This window comes from Colius striatus, chromosome 12, assembly GCF_028858725.1.
Source record: "Colius striatus isolate bColStr4 chromosome 12, bColStr4.1.hap1, whole genome shotgun sequence".
NCBI lineage: Eukaryota > Metazoa > Chordata > Aves > Coliiformes > Coliidae > Colius > Colius striatus.
The window spans coordinates 19,020,262-19,039,112 of NC_084770.1; the positions used below are offsets into that span (position 1 = coordinate 19,020,262).

Genomic DNA, 18,851 nt, shown 5'->3' on the forward strand with positions numbered 1-18,851 from the left:
CCCAGATCAGCTACCAGGACCAAGGGCTGCTGCTGGCACCCCAGGGGATGATTTAACATTGATGGAGGCATGAGGTAGCATTTCCAACACGTGATGCTGAGAACCATTAACCCCTTGGTTGACTGGATGAGGCTCAGTGCAGGGTCTGCCTGTAGGCAAGCAGGCTGCTGGGTGCAGAGGGTGCCTGGACCTGTCCCCATCCCCATCACTCCCAGGGCTCAAGGACCTGATGGAGAGGCTCTGCAAAAAGTTTTCCTGCAGCTTCTATCCCAAACAGTCACAAACTTACAGTCCTTCTCCCAGTGGAGAAGAGCATTTGTTTGTGCAGGTCTTAACCTTCAGTACCCTGGGCAAGCAAAGGGCAGTGGCCTCGGTCAGGGCTTCAGAATTGGAGTGAGTTTTGCCAAAAGGACCCACCAAGCTTTGCTCTGGCATCCCCTCCTGCCGCTGCATCCCCTCCTCCCACGCTTCCAGGAGCAGAGATCCTGAGTGTGTGCCAGTGCAGAGCTGTTTGCCCACGCACCGCTCCGGGGACAGCTCGGGACACCTCTCTGTGGTGCCCAGTGCCTCACACTACGGTCGCCGCTCGTTCACGCTCGGCTGCTCTCGTCCTCAATGCCTTAGAAGTACCCAAGAGAGATGGCACCTTGCAGACCTGGCTTTACCTTTTCAGGGAGAAAGATTGATGCTGTTTTCCTACCAGCTCTTATACTCTACTGTACCCAAGGTAATCGTCTTCGTCCCGCTTCAGCACAGTATTTGGGCATCTGCTGAACCACAAACTCATGCCCAAGCACTCTGTCAAATCACAACCTGTTATTCCTTTTGCAGCCTTAATCTCTTGCTACAGAGCAGCTACAGTACCAGTGTCTGTTGTCGTGTCCACTCTAGTTATGCCAGATAATTTGATGATAGTTTGATCTCTCGCTCTTTGGCATCTGTAGGAACCCCTCCATCAGATCCACACATCGAGTGAAGCCCTTTGGCTGCTCTCGTTCCCATTTGCCTGTCCCCCTTTCCCTTCCTAGGGAAGTGCCAGGGCAGGACAGCTGCACCATGTCCCCAGGGCCATCAGGGAACAGCACTTCATGCCATGGCACCGTTTGATGCAGGTGAGTGCTGTCAGCCCTTGCCGTGTTGGAGGTGGGAGCTGTGCCCTCCTCCTGAGCCCACCACGTCCCAGCTGCCAGAGAAGGTGGATGAGCCATGGGTTGTGTCTCTCCTGGATTTGCTGGTGGCCAAGCAGCCGGTGCCCAGAGAAGCTGGTTTGCTGCAGGGTTCCCCTACCTTACTCCAGGCAGCAGTGCCTGGGGGACACATGGGTTCAGGCTCTGCATGGGCCTTCAGGTGTTTTCCCTTGCAGCAGGGACTGGAGTCTTCAATGGGCACAAGCAAAGGCTGCGAAGGCCGAAACATCCAGATGTGTCCGTCACCTCTGGGCACCGCTGGCGCCAGGGACGGTTTTGAATGCTGGGAGGAGGTGCAACTGCTTGTCTAGCTGTAACCCCAAAGTCCAGCCTTTCCCCCAGGGTGCCCTAGGAAGGTTCTCACACTCCTGAGCCATCAGCAGGACACAGGCAGAGTGCTACCACCCTGCTCCTACTACTGGCCAGACACACGCAGCCCCTCCACGCAGCCCATGGGATACGGACGAAGCATAAATACCTCACATCTTCCAGACCGACTCTGTAAGATCTCAGTCCCTCCACAAACCCACACCACACGGTTCCCACCACTCAGTCCGAGGCCCAGCACGCCAGCAGAGAAAACACACCCTGAACGACGTGGGATGTAAATCCACCCTGTAAATGACTTTCACTTCGTTTTGTTTGGTCTTTCTGATGTATCTCTTTTGGCAGATGGTACTTTCTGGTGTAACAATTCTCTGCAGTTCTGGTATGAATCTGGTGTATTTGTTTGTTTGGGGTTTGTTGTTTTTTTTTTTCAAGAAAAAGGTTGTTCTGTTGATTTAGTTTGGTTTTTGTGGTTCCCAAAAGCCCATTGGTGCATTGTACAATGGGATCTTGTAGTGTGTCATGAGAAAGAAGAAAACACTCATGCAGATATGTTATGGAGTGGTTTTAATTTTCAAATGATTGTGTTGTTGACAACTATACATATGAGATATATATATATATATATATATACTCAAGATAGAAAAAAAGTCTAAATTTACCAAAATCTGTATATTTTAATAAATGCATCAAGCTTTCTTGTGTGCCTTTACGCTTCAAAATCTAACAGGGGTGAAGGGATTCTTACAGCCAGCCAGAGAGAAATGTGTCTTAGGATCAGTTTCCATAGCAATGCAAATCTTTTAAATGAAGAACCAAACCAAAAAAAGAAAATAAAAACTATTTCCCACGTAAATTTTGGCAAGCCAATCGGTCCCTGAAGGTCTGATATTTTTTATTCAGTGCTAAATCGCAGCTAGAGGGGCACAAATCATGCATTAAATGCTTCAAAGTTTCCTTTGTGGAAGATCTATTTGGTGTTTATTTGCACTGTGGTGAAAAACATCAAGAAAAAAATCAGTTTACACAGTAAGAAAGGAATAAAGAAATAAAGGTAAACCCAAGGCCTCTATTTTGAGGCTTCAGCAAATGAGCACCGACAGTGCTGCGGCCAACCCAGCCTAGGAGAACCCCATAGGGAAGTGGGGTGTTTGGGAGGGTGAAGCAGGTATTTCAGCTTTGATCTTTTAAAAACTAGAGAAGTTCAACATTCTTTGTGCTTCCTCCAAACACTTCTCTGCAGTGCCAGCACTAATATCCTGTCCCATTCTTGGCCTCATCTCCTCACACCCCGTGGTTGCAGATGTCCGTTTCTCACCATGGCTGCTCCAGGGTTGTTTTGCTTTGTTTGGTTTTGGTGGGATTTCTTCTTCTCTTCCCTCAAATAAAAACTTCATCCTTCCTCTGAGCAGCTTGCCCAGAAATTTGTAAGAGTTGGATTTAGGACAGGCCAGTGGTAACTCCTGTCCCTGAGTAAGGAGAGCAGAGCCCCAGTGCCAGCCCCTGCCCAGGGTCCCCAGCCCCGTGTGCCTGAAGATGTCAAGTTGCAGCCCAATTATGTGTGCAACAAAAAAAACCCATAAATGCTGCCTGGCAGTGCCCATTCCCTGTTGGGTCATGCACTGCTGCCCAAGCCCCTCCAGCAACACCAACGCCTTGCCAAAACACACCCCCAGGCAGGTTTCCCTGTGCTTTTCCCTCTCAGTTTGCTGCAGGGATGCATACAGGGCAGAGTTCCAGCTGCTTTCTGCTCTCAGGCCTCCCACACTGCCGTCAGCCTCGGGGTTAACCGACAGAGCGGGGCACAATCCACAATCCCCGGGCAGCCCGCACAAGCTGGCACGTCTGTGCGCCGCCTCCTCGCCCGTGGCACCCCCACATCAATGGCAGCACTTACAGCCTCTCCCCAGCCTGTACAACAACTGCCTGTGCCCTGCCCATGATGTAATGGGCACAAGTGTCCCGCCACGGGGGCATTGTAGAGGACGGCAGCAACACGGAGCTCACACAACAGAGACGCCTTCAAGGCTGCTGGGGATTAAAGGCAGATGTAAGGGCTGCTGCTCATCTCCTGTCTGTGCAGGCAAAGGGTGGTTGCAGGGCACAGCCATTCTCTTCTTGACTCCTTCTAAATCCTCTGGTCTCAGCTTCCCACACGGAGGAGGTGAGGCATGAAAAGCTGCAGCGTCCTTGCCCAGTTTGGATTATTCAGCTGAAGGAGGTGCAGATGAAAGGACAGCCCCTAATCCGTTGAGGTCTGAGGAACAACCTTGCTTTCTAATTCTTCTTCACCATCCCAAACAATTTGCCTGGTTCTCTCCTCTGCTTGCTCCATCCCCTCTCCTCCTGCACGCAACACCTCAGCTCTCCCCCTTGTCCACACAAACAGCAGCTACTCCCTCTTTCCCTGTTCCCAAAGCCTGGCTTACACAAATTATTTGAACTGAATTAACATCTCCAAGAACAGATGGGATTTTGTATCGATGTAGTTAAATTGCAACAGCCTCTGGTAAGGACAGAGTTAGATCTTGATCTTACACAGTTTTAATCAGAGCAATGATCCCAGATCAGACTCTGAGAGCACTTCCAGCAACACAACTTCCCAACTCCAGCACGCCAAGTAGTGCTGAGTTACATCTCCACTGCCTCAGTGGGTTTCTAAGCCTCCTGACGTGAAGAGTAACAGGAGTCAGTACCACTGATGCAAAGCTGCTGTCGGGAACATTGAAAGAGTGAATGGATAAGGCAGCAGTCAGCACTCTGCAGGAAGACTACTCATCCTTTAAATACATTAAAAAACCCCAATCCAGAAGGCCCAATTAATATCACAGCAGAGCAGAATCTCTCATCTTGAACTGCTATTAACAAACCCCCACAAAGTCACTGGGAAATCCCTCTCATGGAAAAGCTAGCCATGGAAACATAAAGGAAAGAAGGAAGGAAGGAGAAGAAGGAGCCAGGGGTTGCACATACTGTTATTTATTGTACACTATTTCACTGAAAGTACAAAGGCATCATCAGTATTCACCAGAATTGTAACAGGTACATTATACTCTGTGTTACAGTGTGCTGCTTTAATGGTGCAAGGCACAACACAAATTTAGAAGAAGAAAGCAAGGAGTTTTAAAAAAAAATGTAAAAATACATTTTTAGTAACTGACCTGTACAAAGGAAAGAAAAGAAACCAAACCAGTGGCTGGGGATTAGAGCCCCCAAAGTCATTTAAACTATACAAAAAGGCTCTGTTATCTACCTTGTGATTAGGACCTTCGGGTTCTGTTTCCTTCATACTGATGACTGTGGGGCTGAGGGAAAGAGTATTACTAAAATGACCAAACTCATACAAAAGTATTTACAGGGAAAGGCAGAAAAAATTCCCCTACTCTTGTTCCCAAAGAGAAACATTTGCCCAGTTGGAGAGTACAGCCTTACTCCCTACTCCCTCACCCACACTGTGCTGAGGCAGTGACCTTGGACGAGGGAAAGCGAATGGTGAAGGGCTGGAAGAAGCTGCCAGAGTCCTTCTAACAATGGGAAAGTGTCTCTCTCATTTCTCTTTCATTGGTTTAAACTCTCCTATAATCAGGAGAGCTAGAAAATAAAATAAACACCCTAAAACCCCACAATGACAACCCCGAACCATCTGAGTCGTCCTGGCTGCAAGAAGATGGTGGTCAGGACAAAATGGGGAGGACCAAGAGGTAGGGCTGGCTGGAGCTTTCTCTCTAGAGAAGAGGGAGGGGAACAGATGGGGAGAATAACGCTTCGAACTACCAAACATTTGTGCTGCTTTTCTAAATCTTCCCCTGGGAGCCTGACAGCAGTGTGTGTCGGCAGGAGCAGACCCAGGGCACACCAAGCCACCAGCCAAAGCGTGCGACGGCAGCCGGGGGACGTCGGCGGGACGCTTACACGTGAGCGCTCTTTGCGTGGGTGGGGGAGCTGGATCCCGAGGCGTAGTAGAAACGGTTCTCCCCGAACGTCTGGGCATCTCCCGAGCAGCACACGATGACGCAGCCGCCGAAGAGGCAGAGGGCAGAGCCGATCCAGCCCGTGTACAGGGAGTAGCCGAAGCTCATGATGGTGGTCTCGCGGTGGGCGCACACGGGAAACCAGATGGTCGCAACGACTCCGCACATGGCTGAGGAGGGAGGGAAAGGAAAGGTAACTCTGGGGTGGAATCCCGCTGCAGGGACATGGAGCACCCCAAAGGGGAGGGAAGGCTCTGCGGGACAGGGGATGGGGAGGAAGCTCAGCCCTCCTCCCTCACAGCCCCACGGTGGGACCCGGGAGCATCAGCATCAAAGTTTGGCCCAAGAGATCTCCGAGGAAGCAGCACGGGAGCCTCACGGGGGGAGAGATCAAGGGATAACAGCCATCCTTCTCAAGCACCAATCAACATGAAGGAAAAACAACTGCTGCTTGACACAACCTGATACGTTTATTACAAGGGAAACAGATTTGTTCCTTAGAGATATCTTCAAGGAGGAAGAATCTGTCACCCTTTACTGTAAGGCTGAGGCAGCCCTGGCCCAGGCTGCACAGGGAGAGTGTGGAGGCTCCTTCTCGGCAGGTTTCCAAACCCACCTGGACACGTTCCTGTGCCCTCTGATCAAGGGAAACCTGCTTTAGCTCTAGATGAGCTCTGGATGAGCTCTGGAGGTCTCTTCCAGCCCCTACCATTCTGTGATTCTATGAATGAAAGTACATCCCTGAAATGGACGCTTCAGAGAGCTGCAGAATTAGGAATAGATGAGATGTGAATCAAGACCATGAAGGCCACATGCGTCACTGAGACAGCAAAATCGGTGGCCCAAGAGTCAACTGGTTGAATCACTACTTCTGCATGAACTCACACGCTACATCCTCAGCCTGTGTCAATCAGCACCACTGCAGCTGCTCCGCTGAATGGTCACATCAGTTTTAACAAAATATCCCAGCACTTAGCAAGACAAAGTACAGTTCATAAAACACAGGCAGAAAATGGGCAGGGACAAAAGAAGTAGCAGTACAGCACTGGTGGGGTTTTTTATGGAGAGGAAATGTCTCTCAACTCTGGAAAGCAGATTCCACTTCCCTGTGGAAAATTCCTCTACATTAAGTGATGGGGAGAAACTCAGTAAGGCTGTCCAGAAACCTATTGAATTGAAGAAAAATCAGACCTCATCTGAAGGGGAAACAGTATTTTATCCAGAGTCTGGAGCAGGACAGAAAATGACTGAGGACTTCAAGATTTTGCTTGAAATTGCATAGTTTCTCTCCACAGAAAGCAGGAAAGCTGCCGTGGCGGTGCCGTGAGGACTTCTGGGCAGTTGACATGTGAAGGAGATACCCTCAGGACAGCAAAGTTTTGCAGGCAGCCAAGCTAGGGACCACAGTGGTTTTGGCATGCAGCACACATGCATGGTTTGCTCCAAGCAGGGAAAAAAACCTGTGCCCTGCATTTTGTCTTCAGAGCCTTCTCCTCATGCTACACGAGGTCACACTCACTCCCCTCACTAAGGGTCCTAACCCCAGCCTGCAAAGTCCCCACATGCACTCAGGGCAATAGGAGCTTATGGTGTTAATCACCTCACAGGAGCAGGTCCTAAAACAATACTGCTTTATGGCCTGTACATCTGAGAAGAATTAATCTGTCAATATTTACTCGCCTCTGGGACAAGCTGTGCAGGACTCCATCCTTGTGGCTATCAGAGAATCAGAGCAAAACAATAACAGGCCCGTGGCAGCGTGACAGATTTCCACCGACTGCGTTAAAAGGTATCTGGAGGCAGTGTCAAAAAGTTAAGGTTGCAAGAGGATAGAAGAGAAAAAAGGGGGTGAGATTAAAAATAAAGTTGTTTAGTTAAAGCAGAGAACAAACCATAGCTCCTGGCTGGTACAGCAGAAAACCCATCCCCAATAGCTGCAGTTATTGTGAGAGAAAATATTTGCTTATGGAAAAGAGAAGAACATTTGAAGGATGCTAATAAAGCCAGCAATAATTTCAGGCCTCCTCAAAGCAAGGGCCCTGCGGCTTTGGAAGGAGATGTTGGAGAAGGCAGGGAGGGGAGAGCAGTGTTTCTCCTGCGTGTGGGTCGGTCCTGCAAACAGCTCTTGAGCCTCTAATGCTTTAAAACAAAAATGTATCAGTTGGGAATCTGCTAAGCATTCTAATGGGCCCCAGGAAAAAAAGCTTCTTTGTTGTCCAAAGAGACACAATCATCTTTTCTTTTTCTGTCAACAGTAAATATATATATATATATATATCTATGTCCATAGACTATAAGAGCTTTATCTATCCAGACCCTCCCCCATAACCACAGAAAACACTTGCACTGGGGTGAGAAGGGCTCTCAGGGACCCTAACACAATGGCATCTCTTGTGCAACGTGGCTCAACTACATGTGAAACCACCTTATGTTAATGCTGACAATACTAGAAAGCTGTGAAACACGAGCCGAGGACTTTGCACGGGTTAGTTTGACCTCTCTGTCTTCAGAGCCACCAGCTGCCATCAGCCACCAGTGACCCCATTGCTCAGCAAGAGGAACGTCCTGAAACAGGACTGGATTTCATCGCTCTGCAGGGATTAGATGGGGCTGTAAATCCTCCAGGAAGATGTGCAAAGGATAGTCTGCAATATTTCTTGGTGAACTGCAGCTTTGGCCTGGCTGCATCACAGAGGAAAGCTGGGGAGAAACAAAGATGATTTTACCAAGAAACCGCAAGGGGTTCAAACAAGGAATTTTAGGGCAAGTTGCAAGTACTAAAATAGCTGCCTGTATGGAAAAGGTGTTTGAATAGAAACTGTTCCCCTTTGTCTTTCGTGCTGATGTCGAGAGACTGCCTCTCCCTGTACATGAATGTCTTCAGATAGTAGAGCTGCTGTACGCAATACAGTCTAGCAGAAAAGTAAAGTCTGCAAACAGGAGGAATGTTTTCTATCAGATCCACTGTGTTAGCTGGGAAAAAAAAAACCCAGGCACATTTGGACACAGGCACATACTGGAAAGCTTGTTGCTTTTTACAGATACAGTAGGCAGCCCTGCAAAAGTCATCTCAGCAGTACTCAGGATGATTGTCCTTGCCCTGCCAGATTGCTGTGAAGCCACAGGGACATATCCCAGGGTCCCAGCATTTCTAAGTCCTTCCTGACTATGGACTGGTGGTAGCTGAATCCCAACGAGTTGAAACTCATTGTAAGCATCATTTAATTCTGCATTACTCTTTGTATTCTACATTGCAGGCAGAGTTCAATCAGATGGAAGCACATGTGGAGAAGCAGCACAGGCGGTGCTTGGGGAAGGTGGGGGAGACAGAGCGGGATCACCCTAACTCAAGGCACAGCGAGTCCCTGCCAAATTCCTTGACAGCAAGCTAAAAGCCTTCTGCAGAAGAAAGAATACTTTTCTTTCACAGCTACATTTAATTATTATGAGTTGCTGACTCAAAGTCACACAGATTTCTCTTTCAAAGCACTTGGCTGAAATAATAGATATCCTTGATGACTTTTTTCTCTGCTCAAGCAACCTTTTAATCTTGATCTCTATGTTTCTACAAGTAAATCTCATGCAATGACCAGAAAAAGTCTTTACTATTCTTTATTTAGTATACAACAGCTAATAAGGTCATTTTGCAGCATTAATTCCCCATAAGTAACATATTTTTTTGTCTGTGTTTTCCAGTGTCTCGAGCCTCTCACCTCCATTAGGAAAATGCCTGCTTGCTTACCAGCACGAGGTCCCCCAAATTAGCATCAACAACACAGGCTGGGCCAGGGTTTTTCCATCAGTGCTCACATATGAAATGTTTTCATCCTGGCCCAGAGCAAACCTCTGCTGACGGTTGTTTTGGGCAATAAATCAATCCTCTGGCACAGATAGGATCAAGCAGAGACATAAACACATCAGCAGGCAGGATAGGAGGGTGTGCACACAGGTTGCACTATTATCAGTGGACAGAAAAATCAATGGAATATCTGAGCCCATTGTTTTCCTGGCAAGTTTTCAGCTTTTCCCTTCTTTCCTTTTCCAGCCCCTGTTTTCCTTTGTCATCACAACCAGGCCGACCCTTCCCTGAGCTATATGTGAAGTTCGCCATGGGGCCATCTCCCCTCATTGCATCTCCACTCTCTATTTCAGCTCTGTTGGTGAGCATTGGAGGTTTCCTTCCTTTTAACCAGAGCTCTGGGATTTGGGCTGCACTGAGAGGAAAAGGCTGGAGCCTGTGTGGTTGGAGAAAACCACAAACGACAGTTCTGCAGCCAGAAGGTAAATGAGAACAGTCCAGGGCATATCACTTCAAGGATATAATGAATTTTAAGTCAGTATTATGACTTTTGAGGGCTGATTCGTGCTTATTAAATGCTCTGGGATGGTAACACCTCGTTTTGCAAATAACAGATCGTTAATAATGGCAAAGTTCTAAGCTCTGTACATTATTCTCCTTCAGAAGGGACTGTGTGGCTGATCAACCTGGAAAAATTTGGGGTTTGTAAAAATAAATATGGGTTGGTTTGGGGTTTAAAAAAAGCAACTCAAGAGCAAAAGGAGCTTGTTTATTCATCACTTGTGACCTGACAAAAAATAAAAGCAGCATTATTGTAATTGTGACTAAAACATTGTGACCAGGCTGCTGTTCCCAGCCCAGATCACTCAGGACATCAGCAAATCACTTCATCTGTAGATGCTTCAAAACCCACAGGGGTTAAAACCAGCAAAGTCCAAATCTGACTCAAGAGCACCCATCTGCCAATGTCTCTGTAAATACACATTTCCTTTCCTCACAGGATCCATGTTCTGAGGCAGAGAGGGGCCTGGCTGATGGGGCACCACAGCTTCTCTCTTCCATCTATTCTCCTCCCTGGTGTCACGTCACAGCAAGACCAGGATGGGAAAGAGGCACACTAGACCCCAAACCCCTGTGCAACGCTGCAAGATATGGGATTTCTCTCATTCTAATGCAACTTTACCCAATACTCTCACTGCAATTTGTTTGCCAGTGTGTGCTGGTCCTGTTATCATGCTGCCCTTTGGGATTTAGGGGCAGCACTCTCATCTCCAGGGCTATGGCCACGCATATGGGGCCAACCTACAGCACGCTTCTCCTTGGCTGGACCCCAAAACTCACATTTCTTTGTGACAAAGTAGGCCTCCCCCATCCTGGGCAGGGGAAATCCAGCAGAGCAGACTCCTCCAGCACTAATATGTCATTCACAGGCAGAAAGAGCCACTTTTTCTTTCACTTTGCCAAGCCCTAACAGGTGACTTAAGATTGTAGGACAGGGATGAAGGCCACGTTCCAAGAGCTCTTTAATGTATCTGTTCACAATCAGGATGTACTAAACAGAAGCTGATTTGGGGACTTTTAGCAGTAGGAATATGCCCTTAAACCCTACAGGCATTGAAAGGGCCTCTTGGTCTCAGCTTAACTTGTGCTGTCTGCTGCTCACCAAGGCACCAGTGGAGTGACTGCTTGCAAAGAAGGAGTATCCAGAGGACAGCCCCTCTGGGTGTGTGGCTAAAGCCAGTGCCCACTTGAAAAAAAAGATGAGGAGAAGAAGAAGATGACGGGCATGATGTCACCACTGGCCTCCAGCGACCAGCAAAGCCACACAAAGAGGCCAGTTTCCCTCACCCCTCCTCCTCTGCCACACAGACGGGTGAAAACAAGGCACCGCAGCCTGTTGCTGAGATGACGAGGCCTCAAGAACATGCAGGTGTTGCATTGGGGACAATGAGCCCCACAGTCTGTGCTGCTGAAAACAATCTCCTCTGCAGGCACTGAGGACAGGAAGAAATTCCCAGGGGGACTTGGAGGCTGAAGATGAGGCTGGCTAGAGGGGGCTGGGAGGCACAGGGGACGTGCCAGCCCCCTTCCCACATCCATGCCGCCTCCTCGCTGCCTCCCCACAGCACCAGCACTCCCCCAGCCACAGGCTGCCCTTCCCACATGCCTCAGCTTACTTCAGCCCAGCTGCAGCTGTGAGTCTCAGGCAGAATTCAGAGGTTATCCATTCCCTGTAAGTAGCTTGCAATTTTAGACCCTTTTCCAAAACCAGCATCACTTCCAGAGCAAACCAGTAAAACCAGTGCCCATAGGCACTGTGTGCAACAGCTACCACAGACAGTGGCCGTAGCCAGGGGCTCCATCAGACAAGGCACAGTAGGGTGTCACAGCCTTTCTCTCTCTGCCCTGCTCCTCTCCCTGCCTCTTGCCTTTGTCCTCCCACTCCAGTTGCTGCCTTTTGCTCACTCCACAGACCATAGGGATGCTGGAGAGCTTCAGGGGCAGCCCAGCCTGAACAATCAATCCTGCTTTCAGGAGAAGGTGCTCAGCCAGCTCACACCACACCAGCCCAAATGAGAGGTGAGCCTCCCCATGCAGCGGGTGCCTTACCCAGGAGGATGATGAGGATCCCTCCCAGCTGAGACCGTCGGTACTTGGCAGCGCCGGGCTCGTGGCCCATCCGGATGCAGGGCAGGACTGTGATCAGCAGGAAGATGGCGGGAAGGCCCAGGACAGAGGCAGCGATCATCAGGGCTCGACACGCTTGGACATACCCTGTTGGCAAGGCAAGAAGAGAAGAGTTTGGTTATTCAAGAGGAGGAGACCTTTGGACAAAGGCTCCTGTTTATCAACCAGTGTTTGCATGGAGTATGGCAGACAGTCCCTTGTGTGAACACTTAAGACAGTGAGATTTCGGTACAGTGATCAGTGCACAAACGTGGGGTGTGAGGGCTCAACACTTTCCAACGAACAAACAGCACTTCCTGGAACAGGAACTCTTCCCAGCAAGGCACAGAGCTGGGAAACATGGGAAGGGGAAGTAGGAGAAATTCCTAGAAAGGGGTTTTGGTTTTTTTCCATAGAGAGAGCTTTGATTAAATAACGAGAATTTAAAGTCTTAAAGAGCAACTTGCTGTGGGCACAGGAGGTCCACAGTCATCCAGAGGGCTGAATAGTTGAAGGCCTGTTACTGAAACATGCAGGTCCCTGAGACACCACCACCAGCTGTGAATCTGGGAGGAGGAGGCAAGCTCAGCAATCCCAGCCACGTCCCATTGCTGGCCCTCAGGAGTCCAGTCTGGCAGTGGGGTCCCAGAGGAGACTGCTGGCACAGCTCTCCCTTAGGGAGAAGAGATTGCACTTTGCAGAGCAAGTAGTCACATTATTCCTCTCGGTCTTTATGGACATCAAGGGATCTCCTGGCATTTCATCAATACCCACCCCTCTCCTACCTGTTCCTGTGCTGCAGCAGCTGCCTGACGTGAGGCAGTGAGGAACAAGAGGGGATGGAGGCTGTGGGCCTGCTGGGCAGGGCTGTGACACTCGTATTACTCTGTCAGGGTCTGCGTGTAATAATGTGTCAAATTCTTAATATTGGTATATAATTAATATATTATAATTATGTTACATGTAAATATTATATATGTGACATAAAATGTAGGTGGAAATGAATTCAAACACGTCATTACTTGCATGCAAAAGAGCGTGTCAGATTTGCTCCAGCACCTGATGAGCCTCCCACAGCTCCCAGGACAGCCTCAGCACAGCGAGTTTGCTGTCTCTCTTTCCCATCTTACTAACAAAATGAATCCTCAAACAATACAAGCAGGAGCCTCAAGCAAGCCCTGCTGGCACAGAGGTAAGACACCAGGAATGAGGATTTTGCTGTTGCTGGAAAGGCAGACTCAATATTCAATATTTGCTCGATTTTTTTCAAGAGGAAACTTCACTAAAAAAAAGTTACCCGAGGAGTTTAGGGCAAAACATGAGACAACAAAGGAGAGGAAGTGGCCAGTGTGGTTTCTGTGCCCCGATTAAATGAAAATACCAAGCACATTTGTTTTCAAGACTTGACTCAGGCAATTAAAGACTTTAAACACATTTCAGCTATGGGGCACAGCAGGATAAATTTCCCTCTCATGGAAAGCTGTGGTTACCAAATAGGCTACAAGCAGAATCGTCTTGTTTTGTGGTTTGTTTCTGCTGGAGACCTGTTTACCTATTTATTAAACTTCATTCAATACTGTTTCTTCAGGGAAAACCTTTTCTCTGTCTTTTGTGCTGGAGCATATTGAACAGCAGTAGCAATAAGGAAGGTAAACTTACTGAAATAAAAGCATACACACACAGAGAAAGGGAGAAGAGGAGCTGGCCTGAGAGATTCAGCATTGCTAAGCACTATGTGACACAGACTGGGCTGTGTAACAGACAGAAGTTTGTGAATAACGTTTCTAAGCTCTTGTGAAATTGTTTTCACAATAGCTTAAAGAAATAAAGAAAGAAGCATGAAAGAAAACCATAAGGAATGGTTGTTTCTCCCCTGACAGCTTTGGAAGAGGCATCTCTGACTTGCTAGAGGAGGTGCAATCTAAACCAGCAGAATGAAGAAGTGTAGAAGGGTTCACAGTGGTTGAAACAGAGAAGATCACTAACCAAACTTACAGGGACAAGCCACACGAGACACTGGCAGCTTTCATTAGCTCAAAAGATGTATTAATACTACTTAAACACCTCACTTCATTTTTGCTTTGCAGTAAACCAGATGAAAATTACCATATGATTAGAAAATAGGAAGATAGGTTAAATAATTACACCTGTTTGTGGTGTAAGGTCCTGTCTTGCCTTAGAGCATGTGGGAAGCACAGGATCACCAAGACTAGTGATGATCTTCCAAAAGATTAAAAGCTATGGCAGCATTAATAATGGGTGCTGAAAGATTCATCATACTCCAAATCGTTTTAAGGAACAGAATCATAACACTTGTAGTAGTTCATCATCCCCTCAAAGCAAAACTGGAAATACTCCACTAGGCTCCAATGGATGTGTAAGTTCTGCGACACAACACACGACAGGAACAGCGAGCGCTTGAGAGCGATGATGAAACATTAACTGGACTCTACTAGCCACAGATGACACATGACACCTGGGGACGATTAAAACCAGGTATAATTTAATGAGGATCGCCTTAAGAGCTCCCCAGTCAGATTCTTTAGCGCACCCAATGGACGTCCCCTGCGCTGATGAAGTTGAGGAGCTTCGCCATCAACTCCTCCGGCAGCAGGACCTGCGCTGCTGGGAGCACGGCTCTGCTCCTCACCTGCTGTGGGAAGGGGGAGGACGGGGCACACGTACCTGGCAGAATGAGGATGTCCACGAGGGGCTTGCAGTGATAGAGACCTGTGGCCATGACGCAGTCTGCCCACAGCCCCTTAGATCCCAGCTCATCCATTTTTCTGCAGGTGGTGATGGTGTAGCCGCAGGTCACCACCCAGTCATTGGTGGCCGTTGCCACAACCACCCCGATCCACCCTATAAAACTGCAGACAAATCCAGCCAGGTGCAGGCAGGTGGCCACCATGTCGGTCCCTTGGTGAGGTGAATGGGGCAGGAGAGGGTCTGCGGGGGCTGAGCAGAGGCGGCCGTAGAGCTCCTCGGCTGCTGGGACCGGCTGCGAGCTGCGAGCAGCAGGGACAGGGGGTTGGGAGGAAGAGGTCCCAGATCAGGCTCTGGCTGCAGACACTCTGCCTCTGCCCAGCTCCCTCCCTGGGAGGGGTCAGAGCTGCCTCCAGCCCCATAACGCATGGGAGGAGCGAGCGGGGAGCCCCAACTTCTGCCAGTTCATCAAGAGAGTCAGAGGGGAAGGAGGGTGGGGAGAGCAGGAGATGCAGGATTACACCCACTCGTGCTTGAAAAACAAACCAAACGGCTTTATTCAAACGCAAACAGCCTGACTACTCAAAATCAAGGCAGTGTTTTCCAGCCGAAGACGAATGATCACACTGGTACCTCTTTGTGGCAGGGCAAGAAACGTGGTCAGTTACTCCAGAGAGGCAGCTGATCGTCTCATCAGTAAAAGGTCACAATCAGTCCGGGGTCTTTCCTACTGTTTTCAGTAACTGCAAAAACGCGAGAGACACGTCACTGTGTTCTCTGCTCATGCAACTTCACAGCCCGTTCTGCACTGGGAGGAAGAGGCAGGCGGGACATTTGTCCCGACTTTCCTTTGTACTTTCACGGACACACGCCTACGTTATGGGCTGCCAACACATCCCTAATGAGACCCGGTGGCCATGCGTGCGGCGGTGCCGGTGCTGCCCGAGAGAGCTGTGTCTGTGCCATGAGATGTGCGTGTGCCGGGGAGGGCTGTGTCTGTGCCATGAGATGTGCGTGTTCCGGAGCCGGGGAGGGCTGTGTCTGTGCCATGAGATGTGCGTGTGCCGGTGCCGGGGAGGGCTGTGTCTGTGCCATGAGAAGTGCGTGTGCCGGTGCCGGTGCTGCTGGGGAGGGCTGTGTCTGTGCTGTGAGACGGGCCTGCAGGGACCACTAGCGGGCAATGGGCCGCCTTGCAGCGCACGGCAACCGGGCAGCACAGCGCGGGACGGGGAAGCGCGCTCCTGCCCGCAGCTGTGCGTGAGAAGTATCGGAAGCTACATTCCAGGATGCTCCAGTTCTGGGCACAATAGGGATAGGATAGGATAGGATAGGATAGGATAGGATAGGATAGGATAGGATAGGATAGGATAGGATAGGATAGGATAGGATAGGATAGGATGGGATAGGGAGCTGTTGGAGAGAGTTGAGAGCAGGGCCACAAAGATGATGGAGCGAATGAAGCATCTCCTTTCTGATGAAAGGCTGAAGGAGCTGGGGCTCTTCAGCTTGGAGAAGAGGAGACTGAGGGGTGACCTCATTCATGGTTACAAATACATAAAGGGTGGGTGTCAGGAGGATGGAGCCAGGCTGTTCTCAGTGATGGCCAATGATAGGACAAGGGGCAATGGGTACAAGCTGAAACAGAAGAGGTTCCAAAGAAACACAAGGAAGAATTTCTTCCCTATTGAGGTGAGGGAGCACTGGAAGGGGCTGCCCAGATGGGCTGTGGAGTCTCCTCTGGAGACATTCAAACCCAGCTGTATGAGTTCCTGTGTGACCTACTCTAGGTGGTGCTGCTCTGGCAGGGGAGTTGCACTGGATGATCTCTCGAGGTCCCTTACAGCCCTTAAGATTCTGTGAAGACTGAACCCAGCTCCACTTGTCACACATCGCAGAGACTGAAAATTCAAGGACACAGGGCCAGGTTTTTGCTTGTCAAAGCTTCATCTGAACACTGGAGTTACTGCATAAATGGCTGAAAATTATCTTTGAAGAGGAGCTTTTCTAATAAGTGGAAATTAAATAGTTAATTTACCATTTGATTTCTATTGCTGGTTATTCCTTGTGGGTTTTTTAAACCTGGTTTCTAGTATGTTTGTGAAGCCATGCTGCCCACTGGCCCTCCATTGACTTTCCCAGAGTGATTCCACCTTTCTGTGTAGCTTATTCTTTCACTTCAGGTGGAGCATGCTGTTCCCTATGTCCAACCACCATTTTCATGTTGTCTAAGGTTCAGTTCTAGGTGGATTTAACCCTCCCCAAACAATATTCTTGCTTATTTATTATTCAGGAGATAAACCAGTATTGTTGCCCTTTTTGGAGCATGCAGTTGCATTGGACAGGTCACACATCACCTCCTGAATTTGGAAGCTGTGCTGACAAATAAACACCTTCCCACCTCTCCCCTTCCCTGACTCAGTCTAAATTTTTCCAGTGAGCATCTCTTCCATCTAGCTCTACAGCATTTTGTAAATTAAACATCTGATCTGTTTGCATAAATGCACTCAGCTTAATACTGCTTTTATTAATACCAGGCACAAGGATACTTAATCACTTTGGGATGACTGAGCCTAACCTCTGTCATCTAACAGTACTGTCACCACGCAATCCTTTGGAGTATAAAAACCATGCATGTTTCCTAAATCATGCTAATATTTAAGATCTCTTCAAAGTATTTTGGTTTTCTACAACATTTTGTAACACCATGATGCTCCATTTCATTCCAAGGCTGAGATGAGAAGCGTTTCACACAGTGGAAGTGCTGGAGCATCCTAAGGCACAACCCCAGACCTTTCAAAATGCTGCAGGATATGAATTCTTGTGCCACCTGATGGAGGGGAACTTACTTTAGCAGGGAGTTGAACTGGATGATCTCTAGAGGTCCCTCTCAACCCCTACCATTCTGGGATTCTGGAATTCACAAGCAATGGACTCATACTCCTGAAATTGTCATGTATTGACATGGTTTTTAACCACAAAAGCTTCTTACACTGCCACATCTTCCTTCACAAATGTATTTGTCAGCAGCAGCTCAACAGGCAAGAAGTTTTACACATCAGTAACTCAAACTGTTCAGCAACACTGGATCTGATGCCCATAGGGCACAGCTGGAATTACTAATGTCAACAGGGACAGGAAGCATTTACTATATTGACAGTGTTTATATAAATAGACACCACAGATACTCAAGTGCATACAAGTTAATACACTGCAAGTGAACACAAGATAAATAAATTAAGAAACAAAGACTTCTCAGCTACATCTAAACTGATACATTTAGGGCAATATTCTTAAAATGCAAGGTTTTAAGGCAAGTATTAACCTCAGCATTGTTTTCTCTGACAAATGACATGTGTTGCCATTAACCATACTTACTTACATCCGCTATGTGACTTTCATGACTCACCTTGAGCTATTTCCTTGCAGGGTTTTCAGTCCAATAGCTTCTCCCTGGTTTGGAAATGCAGCACTATGGAAATGCAACACGGGATGCAGAAATAACCAGTTTACATGGTACAGTTACTTGTTCATTTTCTTCCACACTAAAGGCTGGGATCACCAAGATTACCAATTTCATCCTCACCCTGGTTCATACTGCTCATTTCTCTCTACAGCTGTCAAATACAGGCAAGGACATGGTAGCATTAAGGGTTTGCAATAAACTGAAACATAATCAGGATTTCCTATATGCAAGAGCAATACAAAACAAGGGCAAAGCATTTCTGCTCTGATTTGAAGGGAAGGAAATCTCAGCGTGTCAATGTGACAGTGCTGGCTTATCTGTTAAAAACCCCCAAACCTTCAGTATGGATAAAGCCATCTAGAAAAATAAAATCTCAAAAACATTATTTGTAGTACAAGCTGCATTATTTTTTACTGCAATCCAAAGTTTTTTAAGTGATTAACAGCACATAGCTTGTTGCTGTAAATGGAGGAAGCTCAAGACCTGTTCATACACGGCTTACAGGAACAGCTCCCTCTTGTCTCCTTCCTCTCTTCTACTCTGTAGTTTCTGCTATTGGAGCTCCTTGATGGCAGACAAAAACGTTAAGCAACGTAATCACGGATTTACAAAAATCCAGAACCCCCAAGAGTCACTGCAGAGAGTGTTCTCCATCAGTAAATAAAGTACAATTCTCACCTCTGACTGTAACCTTTCAGAAAGCTCAGCATTTTATACACGTGTGCATGTGC

At 48.1% G+C, this 18,851-nt stretch overlaps 1 protein-coding gene across 1 annotated transcript; it reads right to left on the reverse strand.

The window, feature by feature from the left end:
- Positions 1–5,396: 5,396 nt before the first annotated feature.
- CLDN11 (claudin 11) lies at positions 5,397–14,862 on the reverse strand. The gene is made up of 3 exons (XM_010209861.2): positions 14,637–14,862; positions 11,895–12,059; positions 5,397–5,655 (listed from the first exon to the last, which is right to left on the reverse strand). The coding sequence occupies exons 1-3, from the start codon at positions 14,860–14,862 to the stop codon at positions 5,423–5,425; spliced, it is 624 nt and encodes a 207-aa protein (XP_010208163.2). The 3' UTR covers positions 5,397–5,422.
- Positions 14,863–18,851: the final 3,989 nt, after the last annotated feature.

Bases quoted from the DNA above. Each gene is read 5' to 3' on its own strand.
- CLDN11 (XM_010209861.2), bottom strand. From the start codon at position 14,862: ATGGTGGCCACCTGCCTGCACCTGGCTGGATTTGTCTGCAGTTTTATA. The intron at 12,060-14,636 runs GTACGTGTGCCC...CCTTGCCAACAG, and splicing joins GGACATCCTCATTCTGCCAG to GGTATGTCCAAGCGTGTCGA. The intron at 5,656-11,894 runs GTAAGGCACCCG...CTCCCTCCTCAG, and splicing joins GATCCTCATCATCCTCCTGG to CCATGTGCGGAGTCGTTGCG.